The sequence below is a fragment of the Oncorhynchus clarkii genome, chromosome 19 (assembly GCF_045791955.1).
Source record: "Oncorhynchus clarkii lewisi isolate Uvic-CL-2024 chromosome 19, UVic_Ocla_1.0, whole genome shotgun sequence".
Lineage (NCBI taxonomy): Eukaryota > Metazoa > Chordata > Actinopteri > Salmoniformes > Salmonidae > Oncorhynchus > Oncorhynchus clarkii.
This window is the reverse complement of record NC_092165.1, coordinates 10,755,502-10,769,353: the sequence shown is the minus strand read 5'-3', so window position 1 is coordinate 10,769,353 and position 13,852 is coordinate 10,755,502. Positions and strand designations below refer to the sequence as shown.

General features: G+C 43.4%; 1 protein-coding gene across 3 annotated transcripts in view; it reads right to left on the bottom strand.

Annotated features, from left to right (window-relative positions):
• Window positions 1-9,086: 9,086 nt before the first annotated feature.
• The window catches only part of LOC139374709 (endothelin receptor type B-like), a 43,276-nt gene continuing 38,510 nt past the window's right edge, over window positions 9,087-13,852 (bottom strand). For all 3 annotated transcript variants that reach the window (XM_071115813.1, XM_071115814.1, XM_071115811.1), the window contains exons 5-8: window positions 12,920-13,072; window positions 12,285-12,418; window positions 11,930-12,038; window positions 9,087-11,184 (exon numbers count right to left, since the gene is read on the bottom strand). In XM_071115813.1, coding sequence (XP_070971914.1) covers window positions 11,044-11,184; window positions 11,930-12,038; window positions 12,285-12,418; window positions 12,920-13,072 — 537 coding nt within the window. In that variant the 3' untranslated portion in view covers window positions 9,087-11,043. The remainder of the gene's footprint in view (window positions 11,185-11,929; window positions 12,039-12,284; window positions 12,419-12,919; window positions 13,073-13,852) is intronic.

Below are 13,852 nucleotides of genomic sequence, written 5' to 3'. Positions count from 1 at the left end.
ACCTGTGTATAGTCCTAGGATAACTATTTCAATACAGATCTGTTATCCTTTAGACAATTGAAATGGTTAAATAATGTCAGAGAAGCATCCGTTGCTCCGTTAATTAGAGTGGAGTAAATAGGCCACAGTCAATTAGGCTCTATTTTCTTTGTCCAATTGAAGGTTTTCAATTGATTTATTCCAGTTGAAACTTGTTTAGTTGAACATTAGGCTCCACATGGAATAGATTGAACCACAACAGAGAATGTGATCTGGGTCTAGCTCGGTGCAGGGAAGCAGAGAAAGTCAAGGATGTGGGATTTGAGTTTATGTTTACTAGAGATACTTGTTAACAAATTATAAGGAATGTGCTTGTTATTTTTTTAACGAATGTAGGTGCATTTACAGCAGTGAAGACAAGGACTGCATTTCTTACCACAGAGTGCAGATATCAGGGAAACTTCTCAATTTAAATATATTTATTGGAGTGACAATCTTCTTATACCTCAAAATGCAGTGGGGTTGAAGTGAAGGTCACTATACTTATTTCATGACTTGAAGCCAGTGCCGGGAACTAGGAACTGTTTTAATGTGTTGGCCTGATCTGCCATGTATCATTGGAGACCTGCTCTTTTAATAAACAACTTCTCTCAGTCACGAAACCAAGAATCCTGGAGAATGTGAAACAGACTAGTTTTATAACCCCTCTGAGGTCTGCTTCAATTACTCTCGCAACGGTGACGAGGAGTGAAATAATGTTTTACTCAGAGAAGGTTGTCGGCACAAACTTTTCCATGATGAGGGCAGATGGTGGGTTGAATTGACTAGGCTTGTAAAACAAAATAGTAATCTTTCTCCCTCATTGTTTGTTTAGTTCTGGGAATGAATTACAAGATTTCAAGGAGTTTTAGGCATCTTGTTGCCAGCAGTTTGTTTCACGATAGCTGTTCTGACATTTTTCTAAAGGATTTTATACTCAAACAGCATTGAGTATGAAGAAAGTTATAGAAAGAGCCTAGGGAGGAGAAGTCTGACTATGAATCTCTCTCTCCTCTCTTTCATTCAGAGTGTGTTTCCCTGTTTAATGAGTGGAGGCAGAACTTTCCTTTGTGTTGCACCATCCGTCCCCATCGTTTCACTAGCTACTTACTGCCCCACAGTCACAGAAATCACTGGTTGTTACCAGACAGATTGTTCATGAATTTTGAATTAATCCTTTTGGCTTTTATAAATTAGAAATGGTCTTTGCCACCACAGTCATGCGAGCGAGCTGGCGCCTTGGTGGGTTATAGCTTGGAGGGATTGCTATGCAAAATGGCATTAGGAACACAGCCATGTTAGGGCCGGGTAGGATAAACATGTGCTGTGTTTGATCAAACTGAAAACATATTTGAGCATAGACAATGTGACGTCGATAAGATCCCACTGAAGCATCATTTTACAGTGCACAATAAGGTTATTTGGATGGCACATAGAACTGTGGGAGGATTTGTTAAGAAATGTGAATGATCGGGGACAGTGGCACATTGGAAAATGTGTCTGACGATGGATTAGAAGATTCTAGGTTCGACCCCTGGCTGTCTCGGCGCTGTATTTAAGGGCCTCCCGAGTGGCGCAGCGGTTTAATGCACTGCATCGCAGCCATCACTACAGACGCTGGTTTGATCCCGGCTGAATCACAGCCGGCCGTGATCGGGAGTCTCATGGGACTGCAGGCTGACCTCGGTCGTCAGTTGAACAGTGTTTCCTCCGACACATTGGTGCGGCTGGCTTCCAGGTTAAGCAGGTGGGCGTTAATAAGCGAGGTTCGGTGGGTCATGTTTCGGGGGACGCATGACTCAACGGACTCGACCCATTCGAGCCCGTTGAGGAGTTGCAGCAATGAGACAAGATCGCAAAGGGGGTACAAAATATATACAGTGGCAAGAAAAAGTATGTGAACCCTTTGGTAATACCTGGATTTCTGCATAAATTTGATCTGATCTTCATCTAAGTCACAACAATAGACAAACACAGTCTGCTTAAATTAATAACACACAAACAATTATGCATTTTCTTGTCTTTATTCAACACACCGTATAAACATTCACAGTGCAGGGTGGGAAAAGTATGTGAACCCTTGGATTTAATAATCTCCTTTGGCACTAATAACCTCAACCAAAGTTTTCTGTGGTTGAGGATCAGACCTGCACAATGGTCAGGAGGAATTTTGGACCATTCCTCTTTACAAAACTGTTTCAGATCAGAAATATTCTTGGGATGTCTGGTGTGAACCGCTCTTTTGAGGTCATACCACAGCATCTCAATCGGGTTGAGGTCAGGACTGAGCCACTCCAGAAGGCATATTTTCTTCTGTTGAAGCCATTCTGTTGTTGATTTACTTCTGGGTTTTGGGTCGTTGTCCTGTTGCATCACCCAACTTCTGTTGAGGTTCAATTGGTGGACAGATAGCCTTACATTCTCAAGAAAAATGTCTTGATAAACTTGGGAATTCATTTTTCTGTTGATGATAGCAAGCTGTCCAGGCCCTGAGGCAGCAAAGCAGTCCCAAACCATGATGCTCCCCCCGCCATACTTTACAGTTGGGAAGAAGGTTTTGATGTTGGTGTGCTGTGACTTTTTTTCTCCACACATAGTGTTTTGTGTTCCTTCCAAACAACTCAACTGTAGTTTCATCTGTCCACAGAATATTTTGCCAGTAGCGCTGTGGAACATCCAGATGCTCTTTTGCTAACTTCAGACACGCAGCAATGTTTTTTTGGACAGCATTGGCTTCTTCGCTGGTGTCCTCCCATGAACCCCATTCTTATTAGTGTTTTACGTATCGTAGACTCGTCAACAGAGATGTTAGCATGTTCCAGAGATTTCTTTAAGTCTTAGTTGACACTCTAAGATTATTTTTAACCTCATTGAGAATTCTGCGCCGTCATCTTTGCAGCAGTCAGTCATCTTTGCAGGATGACAACTCCTAGGGAGAGTAGCAACAGTGCTGAACTTTCCCCATTTATAGACAATTTGTCTTACTGTGGACTGATGAACATCAAGGCTTTTATAGATACTTTTGTAACCCTTTCCAGCTTTATGCAAGTCAACAAGTCTTAATCTTGGGTCTTCTGAGATCTATTTTGTTCGAGGCATGATTCACATCTGGCAATGCTTCCTGTGAATAGCAAACTCACATGTTGTGAGTGTTTTTTATAGGGCAGGGCAGCTTTAACCAACATCTCCAATCTCGTCTCAATGATTGTACTCCAGGTTAGCTGACTCCTGACTCCAATTAGCTTTTGGAGAAGTCATTAGCCTAGGGGTTCACACACTTTTTCCAACCTACACTGTGAATGTGTAAATGATGTATTCAATATGGACAACACAGAAAGTATTGTATTTTTCTTATTAGTTTAAGCAGACTGTGTTTGTCTGTTGTTGTGACTTAGATGAAGATCAGATCAAATTTTTTGACCAATTTATGCAGAAATCCAGATAATTCAAAAGGGTTCACATACTTTATCTTGCCACGGTATATTTTTGAATGAATTGAACAGGTCTTGTTACTTAGTTACAAAACATCTGAGTAGGAGAGCTGATCTAGGACCAGGTCTCCTTTGTCCATCTAATCCTACTCATTATGATCTGAAAAGCAACACTGATCCCAGATCAGCAGTCTTACTCCGAGACGCTTTATGAATATGGGCCCTGCGAAGTTACGGAAAAGCAATGTATGCAGAGGTGGAGCCATACTGTCTGATTGTTGACTGGCACCAAGTGATACAGTATCAGCCAAAGTGCACCGCCCTCATCAGGGGAATACACAAGTCTGCAATTATTCAGAGATGATTTATTTATCTTAATACATCTGCTTAAGGTCTGTGTGTTAGGAAGTGTTCAAATTCACCCAGAGAACTTACTTCAGCTGTGCTGTTTCTTCTCCTGAACAATAACTAACAGATTGGAATATAATAGATTTTTAGCCTGACCTACAAAGTGTTCTAGATTAGAATGATATGCATTCAGAACATTTTATACATACAGTATGTAGCAAAAGCAAAGTTATATCATTATAAGAAACAGACATTCATATTTCTAATCACAAAAATGTGTCATCATTCATCCTGTTTTCTGTCAATTTTCTGGATCCGGTCCCTGTAGACTGATATTTCTGGATGCTGTGTGTTTCTGAGATCACTTGCATGAAAGATGAGGTCACCCATACACCTCCTGAAATAGCCCAAAATAGCCTTACAATCTGATTGGCTGAAAGAGTAGGCCTCTAACATGATGAACCAATAATATCTCCCAGACCATATCATTATCCAATCATCAATCCAGTTTGATACAGTTTCTACTGGTTCCAGGTTACTCTGTATGGCAGACCTCCACGGCGTATTAGAAATGTGTTATTGATATTATTCTGTGATTGAGGGGGATACTTGAGAGGAAATGCAGAGCTAAGTCAATGTCTGACCTGACTATTATGGCATGAGGTAGGATTGACCCTGAAGTGTGATGTGCTTGTTTGGACTCAACACCAATCCATTACCTCAGTACTAAACCTGGGTTAAAATAGTATTTGAAATCTTTCAAATAATTTAGCTTGGTTTGATTGAGCTGGCCTGGTACAACGAAATCAAATGTAGTAGTCCCAAAAGTGCCAACCCCTGCCTTCTGTCTTTTTAAGCTGACTAAAGCCGCTAAAAGTATTTGAAATAATTTCAAATACTTTAGTGTTGGCTTTTGTCAACCTAAAAAGCCGTAAGGCAGCGGTTGGCACTTTTGGGACTATTCCATTTATACAGACAGACCTGGGTTCAAATAGTATTTGAAATCATTTCAAATACTTTTTGCGTTGGCTTTAGTCAGCCTAAAAAGCCAGAAGGCAGGGGTTGGCACCTTTGGGACTATTCCATTTGGTTTCAAATAATTTCGCTGGGCTTGATTTATCTGGCCTGGCACAACAAAATCAAATGGAATTGTTTCAAATACTATTTGAACCCAGGTCTGTCAGTACATCTGTGTAATGCTGAGAGACAAGTAGAGAAGCCTGACAAAGGGCACAGGCTATTATTAAAGTCTATGGTGGTATGTTTCAGAATAGCTATTCTCTTCTTGCATCTGTCTGTAGCCATTGATGTTTACTTAGAACTCAGTTGGTGATTGAGTTGTTGATGTTGTGAAATCTAGCTAGTATAAGGATTTCAACACAGTTGCATCACGTTTTATCTTAATTCCTTACTCTGTGTACACAGTATGTAGCGAATACAATGGCCTAATTAAGAATGAACAACGTACAACCCATTATAATCTATTCAATTAAGATTGACTTTATATAACATTTATCCTAGCTTAAAACCATAGTGCATCTTCCCAAAGTATCTCTTCACAATTTTCTCAGCTCCCTTTCAAAACTCATAGACTTTCTCATTATCGACCCACCATAGTTCGGTATATGTAGTCCATCTAGTCCTCACTGTTATTGTGTTGTATGCATCTTAAGTCTGAGTGGCAGCTGAGAGCATGGGTTTAAACTCTGCTGAATAAAGAGAGACAGACATCGTTCTTCAGCAGAGAACAGCCTGCACTGTATAATAACTCTCTGATGCCTCTCCCCCCCCACACACACACACACACACACACACACACACACACACACACACACACACACACACACACACACACACACACACACACACACACACACACACACACTTAACCCTCCAATGCCTTGTCATTCGTGAACAGTGTTTGGCCTTCAACATTAAGGACTTGGCTCTGTTCACCATGTTCTATATAGAGGAGCCTCTTTGGCCCTTTTGAGGTCCTCTGTTTTTTGCCTTTGAGCTTTATTCATTTCACTGCTGGCAACAACCAAGTTTCCCACCAAATTCCACAGACCTAAAACCATCCTCTCTCGCTTTTTCTCTATTGCACTCTCACTTTCTTTCTTGTGCTCTCTGTCTCTCTCTCTCTCTCTGTCTCTCTCTCTGTCTCTCTCTCTCTGTCTCTGTCTCTCTCTGTCTCTCTCTCTGTCTCTCTCTCTGTCTGTCTCTCTCTGTCTCTCTCTCTGTCTCTCTGTCTCTCTCTGTCTCTCTCTGTCTCTCTCTCTGTCTCTCTCTGTCTGTCTCTCTCTGTCTCTCTCTCTGTCTCTCTGTCTCTCTCTGTCTCTCTCTCTGTCTCTCTGTCTCTCTCTGTCTCTCTCTCTGTCTCTCTCTGTCTCTCTCTCTCTCTCTCTCTCTCTCTCATGGTCGTGCCTTTTGAGTCTCATGTTATTTTTTCATCATCCATTTCATAAAAGCCAGACATTTTTATATTCTTCAACCACAGTTGTGAGAGGAATTCAGTGTTTTCAAGCTTACTGGAAAGAGACAAAAAAAATGTTTTGCAATGAATATGGAACACTTTCATAAGGATCATGACTTAGAATGACCTGTAATCATCAACCCACTGAAACAAGAAACAAATTAGCTCTTAACACATCTATGACACTGACATTACTATTGGTTTTGGGGCAGAAATGATTTTGGCTCAAAATATTTTGGTCTGAAATCAAGAATCTAAACATTTAAAATACTTTGTTTCCTTTTCTGTCTCCCTCTCCTCCAACCCTAGCCACTCAGCCCCTACCCAGATGGTCAAGCGGCATCACAATCTTTGCTTTCTCTCCCACTACTCTCTCCTCTTCTAACCTATCATCTCTCCCTTCTGCTAAATCCTTCTCCCTCCTGTCTCCTGATTCTGCCTCTTCGACACTATTCTCCTCCCTTTTCTGCATCCTATGACACCGTCTCCTTTCCTCCCGGCCGACTCGGCCCTCCCCTCCTGCTCCGTGGAGGAAAATGGAGGAAAACTTTTGGAGGACCTATCATCCTTTCACTCCCTCTTCTCTACCTTCTCTTCCTCCGTATCCACTGACTTCTTTCTCCCCTCCCTCTCCAGATGAAATCCTGCGACTAGTGATGTCTGGCCGCCCGACAACCTGCCCGCTCGACCCCATCCCCTCCTCCCTTCTCCAGACCATCTCTGGAGATCTTCGCCCATTCCTCACTTCCCTCATCAACTCATCTCTGACGATCTTCTTCAACCTATCCTTCAAAGACAGGTCACTCAAACAAGACTGCTTTTCTCTGTGTCACGGAGGCTCTCTGCAATGCCAAAGCTGACTCTCTCTCCTCTGTTCTCATCCTCCTAGATCTATCTGCTGCCTTCGACACCGTGAACCATCAGATCCTCCTCTCCACCCTCTCGCTGCTGGGCCTCTCAGGCTCTACACACTCTTGGATTACATCCTATCTGGCAGGCTGTGTCTGCACAACGCAGTCTCACTACTGGTGTCCCCCAAGGCTCGGTTCTAGGCCCTCTCCTCTTCTAAGTCATTCGGCTCCGTCACTAAGTCATTCGGCTCCATCATATCCTCACATTGTCTCTTCTATCATTGCTGTGCTCATGACACTCAGCTACTTTTCTTCTTCCCCCTTTCTGACACCCAGGTGGCGACAAGCATCTCGGCGTGCCTGCCAGATATCTCAGCTTGGATGTCGGCCCACCATTTCAAGCTCAAAGTAGACATGACGGAGATCTTAAGATGAATGCAACCACTGTAAGTCGCTCTGGATAAGAGCGTCTGCTAAATTACTAAAATGCTAAAATGACAATCTTGATTTTGGCCTCCCGGGTGGCGCAGTGGTTAAGGGCGCTGTACTGCAGCGCCAGCTGTGCCATCAGAGTCCCTGGGTTCGCGCCCAGGCTCTGTCGTAACCGGCCGCGACCGGGAGGTCCGTGGGGCGACGCACAATTGGCCTAGCGTCGTCCGGGTTAGGGAGGGATTGGTCGGTAGGGATCTCCTTGTCTCATCGCGCACCAGCGACTCCTGTGGCGGGCCGGGCGCAGTGCGCGCTAGCCAAGGTTGCCAGGTGCACGGTGTAGCCTCCAACACATTGTTGCGGCTGGCTTCCGGGTTGGATGCGCGCTGTGTTAAGAAGCAGTACGGCTGGTTGGGTTGTGTATCGGAGGACGCATGACATTCAGCCTTCGTCTCTCCCGAGCCCGTACGGGAGTTGTAGCAATGAGACAAGATAGTAGCTACTACAACAATTGGATACTACGAAATTGGGGAGAAAAAGGGGTAAAATCCCCCCCCCCCAAAAAAGACAATCTTGATTTAAAAAAAGATATCGGTCACAATGTTTAGGTTGTCTAAGAATGGTGTTCATTTTGGTGTTTTGGTGTGAACATGGTGTTCATTTTAAATGTTCAACACAACCTTGTAACTAAAGCCATTGCACTGATCTCAAGCAAAGAGTTGAGATCCTGCAGATTTGATTAAAGTCGTTCTCCATTCTTCTTTTCACCTAATTTTTCACCTGTTTACTTAACAAAAGGCACATCTCAATAGGTGGTCCAGGTATCCTCTTTTGTTTTCTATGGCTCCTCAAGAAAGGGGAGAGGCTGATGACATCACATCTCCCCATCAGACCAGCTCCTTGAAGTTTTCAGTTTTGTCTAGAAAACACTATATTTCTCAATGTATTACACCTGTGTACTTTACTGTATTTATACTTGGGATATAGCTTTTCAACAGTAAACATTCTGAAATCGCTGGAGGACGTCTTTAAGTTAACAAGGCAAGTTATGTTTAACAGCTCCTCTATTTGGGAGCTCTGATAACAGTCACTCATATGGGCTGGCTTGATTACATTCCCTCTCTCCAAGCAATTCAGTTCACATCCTCTCAGTTGACATGGTAACCCTGAGGGCGGTGTTGCCAAGCAACAAGCAAGCAGGTCACAGTGCACTTCAAATCACTCCCAGACCGGCTTGTGTTTCCTTCCCACAGACACTAAGAAAATAAAAAAGAGTCCCCTTATCCTCTCAGAAAGAGAAGAGTATTTCTGTGACATGCCTGTACAAAGTTCATGACTCCTCAGTAAAGCAATGCGAGAGGTCATACGCTTACACATTCCAAAGTAATTATATGTCATGCATATCAATGTAAAATGTATAACTCCTTAGTAATGCCATGTTTAATGTTCTTATGCTTACAAATGCCGAAATATTTACGTGATGCATATCAATATAACGTTAGTCTCTCCTTAGTAAATGCAAGGCAAACGGTATACACTTAAAGGATTTTTATTAGGATAAGCAGCAGCATTTCTGTATGAAACATGAGAAACAAATGTGGCGAACAATAGTACAATTTCCTATCGAGGGGTATGATGCCTCTGAATGAACAGTATAGTGGTAAAATACCATGTATTGATATGAGTGGTTAAACTGAAAAGCCTTTATCTTTGACACTGTCTGATATGCTGTAGATAGTGCCACAAACACTCAAACGGAAAAAGTGCAAAAAAATCACACACACACACACACACGCACACACGCACACACACGCACACACACACACACACACACACACACACACACACACACACACACACACAGCACATTAATTGTATTCATAATACATGTATTCACATATCAAATGTATAAAGCAGTATAGTCACCTAGGTAGCTGATATGATTTAAACACCAACTGGTATATTTATCATCACAAGAACAAACAAAAAACAAATAAAAAAATCCTGCCTCAGGCAAAGGACAAATGATAACCACATTCTGTATATATGATAAAGAACATAGCAAAATATAAAACCATATAAAACTTGATATATACGAGCATGTTTCACAAACAGCTTAGCTGTAAATACCAACATGTTCTGTGTCTTGTAAAATTCACAGTGAAGTAGGGAAAACGTTTTTATCCCTTTATTTTTGGGGTGAGAACATAGTAGGCCCCCTTTTCAACGAGCCTTGAACTGAGACATAATCATAACGTTGTACTTTATGGTCCTGTGGTGCTTGCTGCACCTGGACTTGTTCTTTAAACTAGCTTGGGACTTCAGTAGGGGTCAGAAAACCATTAGTCTTTGGATAACAAGTCAAGAGACTGGTGCTGCTTCCCAAATGGCACCCCCTTCCCTCCTATAGTGCACTACTTTTGACCAGGGTGCATAGGACTATGTAGGGAATAGGGGTCCATTTGGGATGCACTCTGGTGGTAACTCTACACTGGAGTAACTCTACACCCTAAGTGATATTACAATGGACGTTGTACAGAGTCTGTATGCTGTATAAGGCTATACGGGGGAATTCAAGGTGACACAAGGCACCTTCTCGTTAAAATCACTTTTTCCTTCTTCCCAGCACATGATACCTAAACACAGTGAATTAACACTTCCTGGTACGTTTTATAAAACAGAATATAAAACTGTACTGGAACACACACACGTGTACGTGGCAAAATCACTTTCATCTATAGTAAAACAAATTCACCATACAGAACACAGGACATTCGCTTACTCTATGAAAGTGTACTGCTGTGTATACAACGACCAGCGTATAGTGCCTATGATGGAAGATGCTATAGCGACACTTAAAAAGGTCAGTCAACTCAATAGTGCGAGCTCCCCTTCCCTCCACCATCACTGAGTAGCAGTTCATTAGGACTCATGGGGGACCATTCTCTCCTTCTCCTCTCGTCCCCTTCTAACAGGGAGCGCTCTGGCCTTCCTTCCCGGGGTTTCTGCTGCTTCCTGGTTCGTCCCAGCAGTGCTGACCGTTTTGTGAACAGAGCAACACGCTACTCGCTCCTGACTGGCCGGTCATTTATAGCCTGGGTTCAGGTGCATCCTGTTAGCTACCTTCCCCCTCCCGTCCCCTCCCCTTCCTCCATCCCTCTTCCCCCTCTCTCACGGTACTGTAAAGCATCGCTCCCTCCTCGTCTCCCCCTGGCAAAAGGAATGGTATAGTCCGTAGAGACACTGGAAATACTGCAGTGTCCATCATGCCCATTGTATGTTTGTGTCTATATATAAACTCCACTAATTTTCCCCGTCGTTCTACGTCAGGCTCCAGAGCAGCCCAGCAGTGTTCTGTATAAGAAACGTGTGGTGGTGTTTGAAACATGTGACTCTCCTATTGAGTTGAGAGTCTGTTGTGTTTAGTGCAGACTGGCTGTAGTTGTAGTGAGACCTCCTCGTCCATAGGGGGCGTCACCTCCTGTGGTGGTCAGTCACTGTCCTTGCGTAGGCTGCGGTCCGTGTGAAGGTTGACGGGCTCTGGGCTCTTGCACTGGATACTGGTCCCGTTCCCGTTTTGTCCCGTGCTGGTCACTGTGGCATCCGAGTGGCACCAGCAACACAGGCAGGACTGGAAGGGGACAAGGGGATACGGTTAGACACTTGCACAAGGGTACAAGTTTACAAGATTAGAAGCACTATTCATACTGCTGTGGTCATTCTGTGTTGATAGCGGTTATTCTATTGCTGCTACGATAGACGAGGTCCAAGTAGGCACTTTTCTACAGCTTACAATAATGAGGGCTTGTGTAATGAGGGCTGGGAATGCTTCTTTGAACAATATACTACATAAAACTACATCTGCTCACAGCGTGAGAAGTAGAACACTTTCTATCCTTCCCAAACTCTTAGCCCCACTTCTGCAGAGAGAGGAAGAGGCACGTTCAGGGTCTGGGAATTGCTGTTATGTGTTAGTCTCAGTTTCTCTCGCTCTCTCGCTCTCTGAGGACAGCTGGAGCTAGGGCTTGGTTTATCTTCAGCTCAGGTCTCTAACAGATGTGGACAGTTATGTGACCTCATCCAGTAAATGAGTTCATAAATCACTGCTTTGCTTTACATCTTCTTTAACTAATGTCATCACCAGCGCAGAGCCACAGCCCCTCGGTCGTGGGGAGAGGGAGAGGTTCTCTGTTTGCTTTACTGGCGAGACAGGACAAAGGGTTTGGGGAGGGCTGGGGGGGTTAGTGGAGATACTGATTATATGGGGGGAAAAATAGAGCGAAAGAAAGCGAGAGAGAGAGTGAAACGCATAGAGATATACAGCAAGAGAGAAAAAGAGAGTTGGGTGTGTGTGTATGTTTAGGGATCTACTGTACCTTGAAGCAGTTTTTGAACTTCTTGCTGACAAAGTAGAGGATGATGGGATTTATACAGGAGTTTACTGTGGCTAGGTTGATACTGAGGTAATCCAAGACCAACAGGAAGCTGAAAGAAACGACACCCATGTTTTTTGGCCGAACTTCCATTTGAGTTTCATCTCCTTTAAAACATTTTGAATCGTTAAATTGCAGCAACTCAAATCATGTTTGTCTGTGTTTAATCTGTTGTGGTTCTAGATCCAGTCGAGTGATTCCCCACGTATTTCCATCTTTCCATTTTCCAACACACCGTACTGAGTCAATCGTTTCTAACAATGAGATGACTACAGCAAACAAACATGGCTGCACTCACTTGAGCAGGTCACAGCGTCCAATGTCTCTCGGGTTGTAGACCATCTTCTTGAGGATCCTGCTGAGGTGCAGGGGGAACCAGCACAGAGCGAATATCAGGACCAGGCAGAACACTGCTTTGGCCACTTCCCGTCTCTGGGGATAACAATAAACAACAGATTAGGAAAAGGTTGGACGATGACGATGAAGGGTGATGAAGACAAGATACTGAGAGTGGAAAACATATTAAAAAAACGCTGAGTCATCCTGAGTACTGTATGGTAACGTCTCTGGGGATGTAAACAGACACAATGCTAGGTTAGGGAGACGCTAGGTTGTTAGGGAGATGTAAGGTTATGTAATGTAAACCGGATAGGCCTGAGAGAGGAAAAGGACAAACCTTTAAAGAGACTAAACATGACGCAGCCCAACCTGGCTTAGGGCCTCCAAAACGCTAGAGGCTCTGGTTACAGTACATAACAACCGAAGAGAAAAAGGGAGATCTGATACTAAGTAGTAGTACTATGAATGTAGAAGGCAGTCGGGGTGGGTTATGCAACGTCAGCTTGAGAGGCCTGGGAGAGGGCATGGGCTTTCTCCTTAAGAGACACTAAACATGAGGCAGTCTGGCCTCAAGTACCTTGTGTGTGTGTGTACCTGTTTGAGGTGTTCACTGAGGACGATGCGGAGGCTGCCGTTCCTGTGGTTGAGCATCTCACAGGTCATCAGAGTGTAGAACACGGCCGTACACATCAGAGGAACGCAGAAGTAGAACCCAAACAACCACCAGTCCTTGATGTTCTTATAGTACTGCAGGAGAACCACAACAGGAGAACGTTAGTACACAGGTTCTATGCAGGAAAACCACAATTCTTAACATGCCAATACTCCAGAAGACTGTCCAGCAGGCAAACGTGGAAAATTGGTTGTATTGATGTCATAATGAGGTCATTTCAACTAGTTTCACCTGCTAGGTTTGGTAACAAAGCAAGTTGACTTTACCAATACGTCTATGTGATGGCAGTGACATATTCTAATCTACTAAATCCACATATAAGAGGGGGATATTATCATAAACGTTTTAAGGAGGAGCAGATGCCATTTGAGGATTTTTTTTGGCCACAGAAGAAACGTTCCTCTATAACCTCTGTAACACATTACTAAATTCCTCACTCCAGGAGGGCGAGATACTGTCTGTCATACGTGTTCTATTGAATCTGGATTTAAATGAAATGACCTAAACCTCAGCATGGTTTGGTCATGATATGGGATTTAGTATCTTTTGTGTTGCATGATGTGAACTAGGCACACACATGGCTCAGCTTGAAGGAACCATACATCAGTTGAGCTGTAATTGCTGTTGTGGCCTGCGATCAATTATGTTCTCCAGACTTGTGAACAAAGAAAGTGATCACCTCAGAGATTCTCTCTCTGAGGGAAAAAACGTATGGAGACCTCTGTCAGAGTTCAAATGCTATTTGGGTTCAAGTACTATTTGACATTTTTCAAATACTTTGTGTTTGCTCTAGCCTACCTAGAGTGCCAGATGTTTTTAGGACAATTCTATTCGTCCGTTAAGCCAAACAAGCT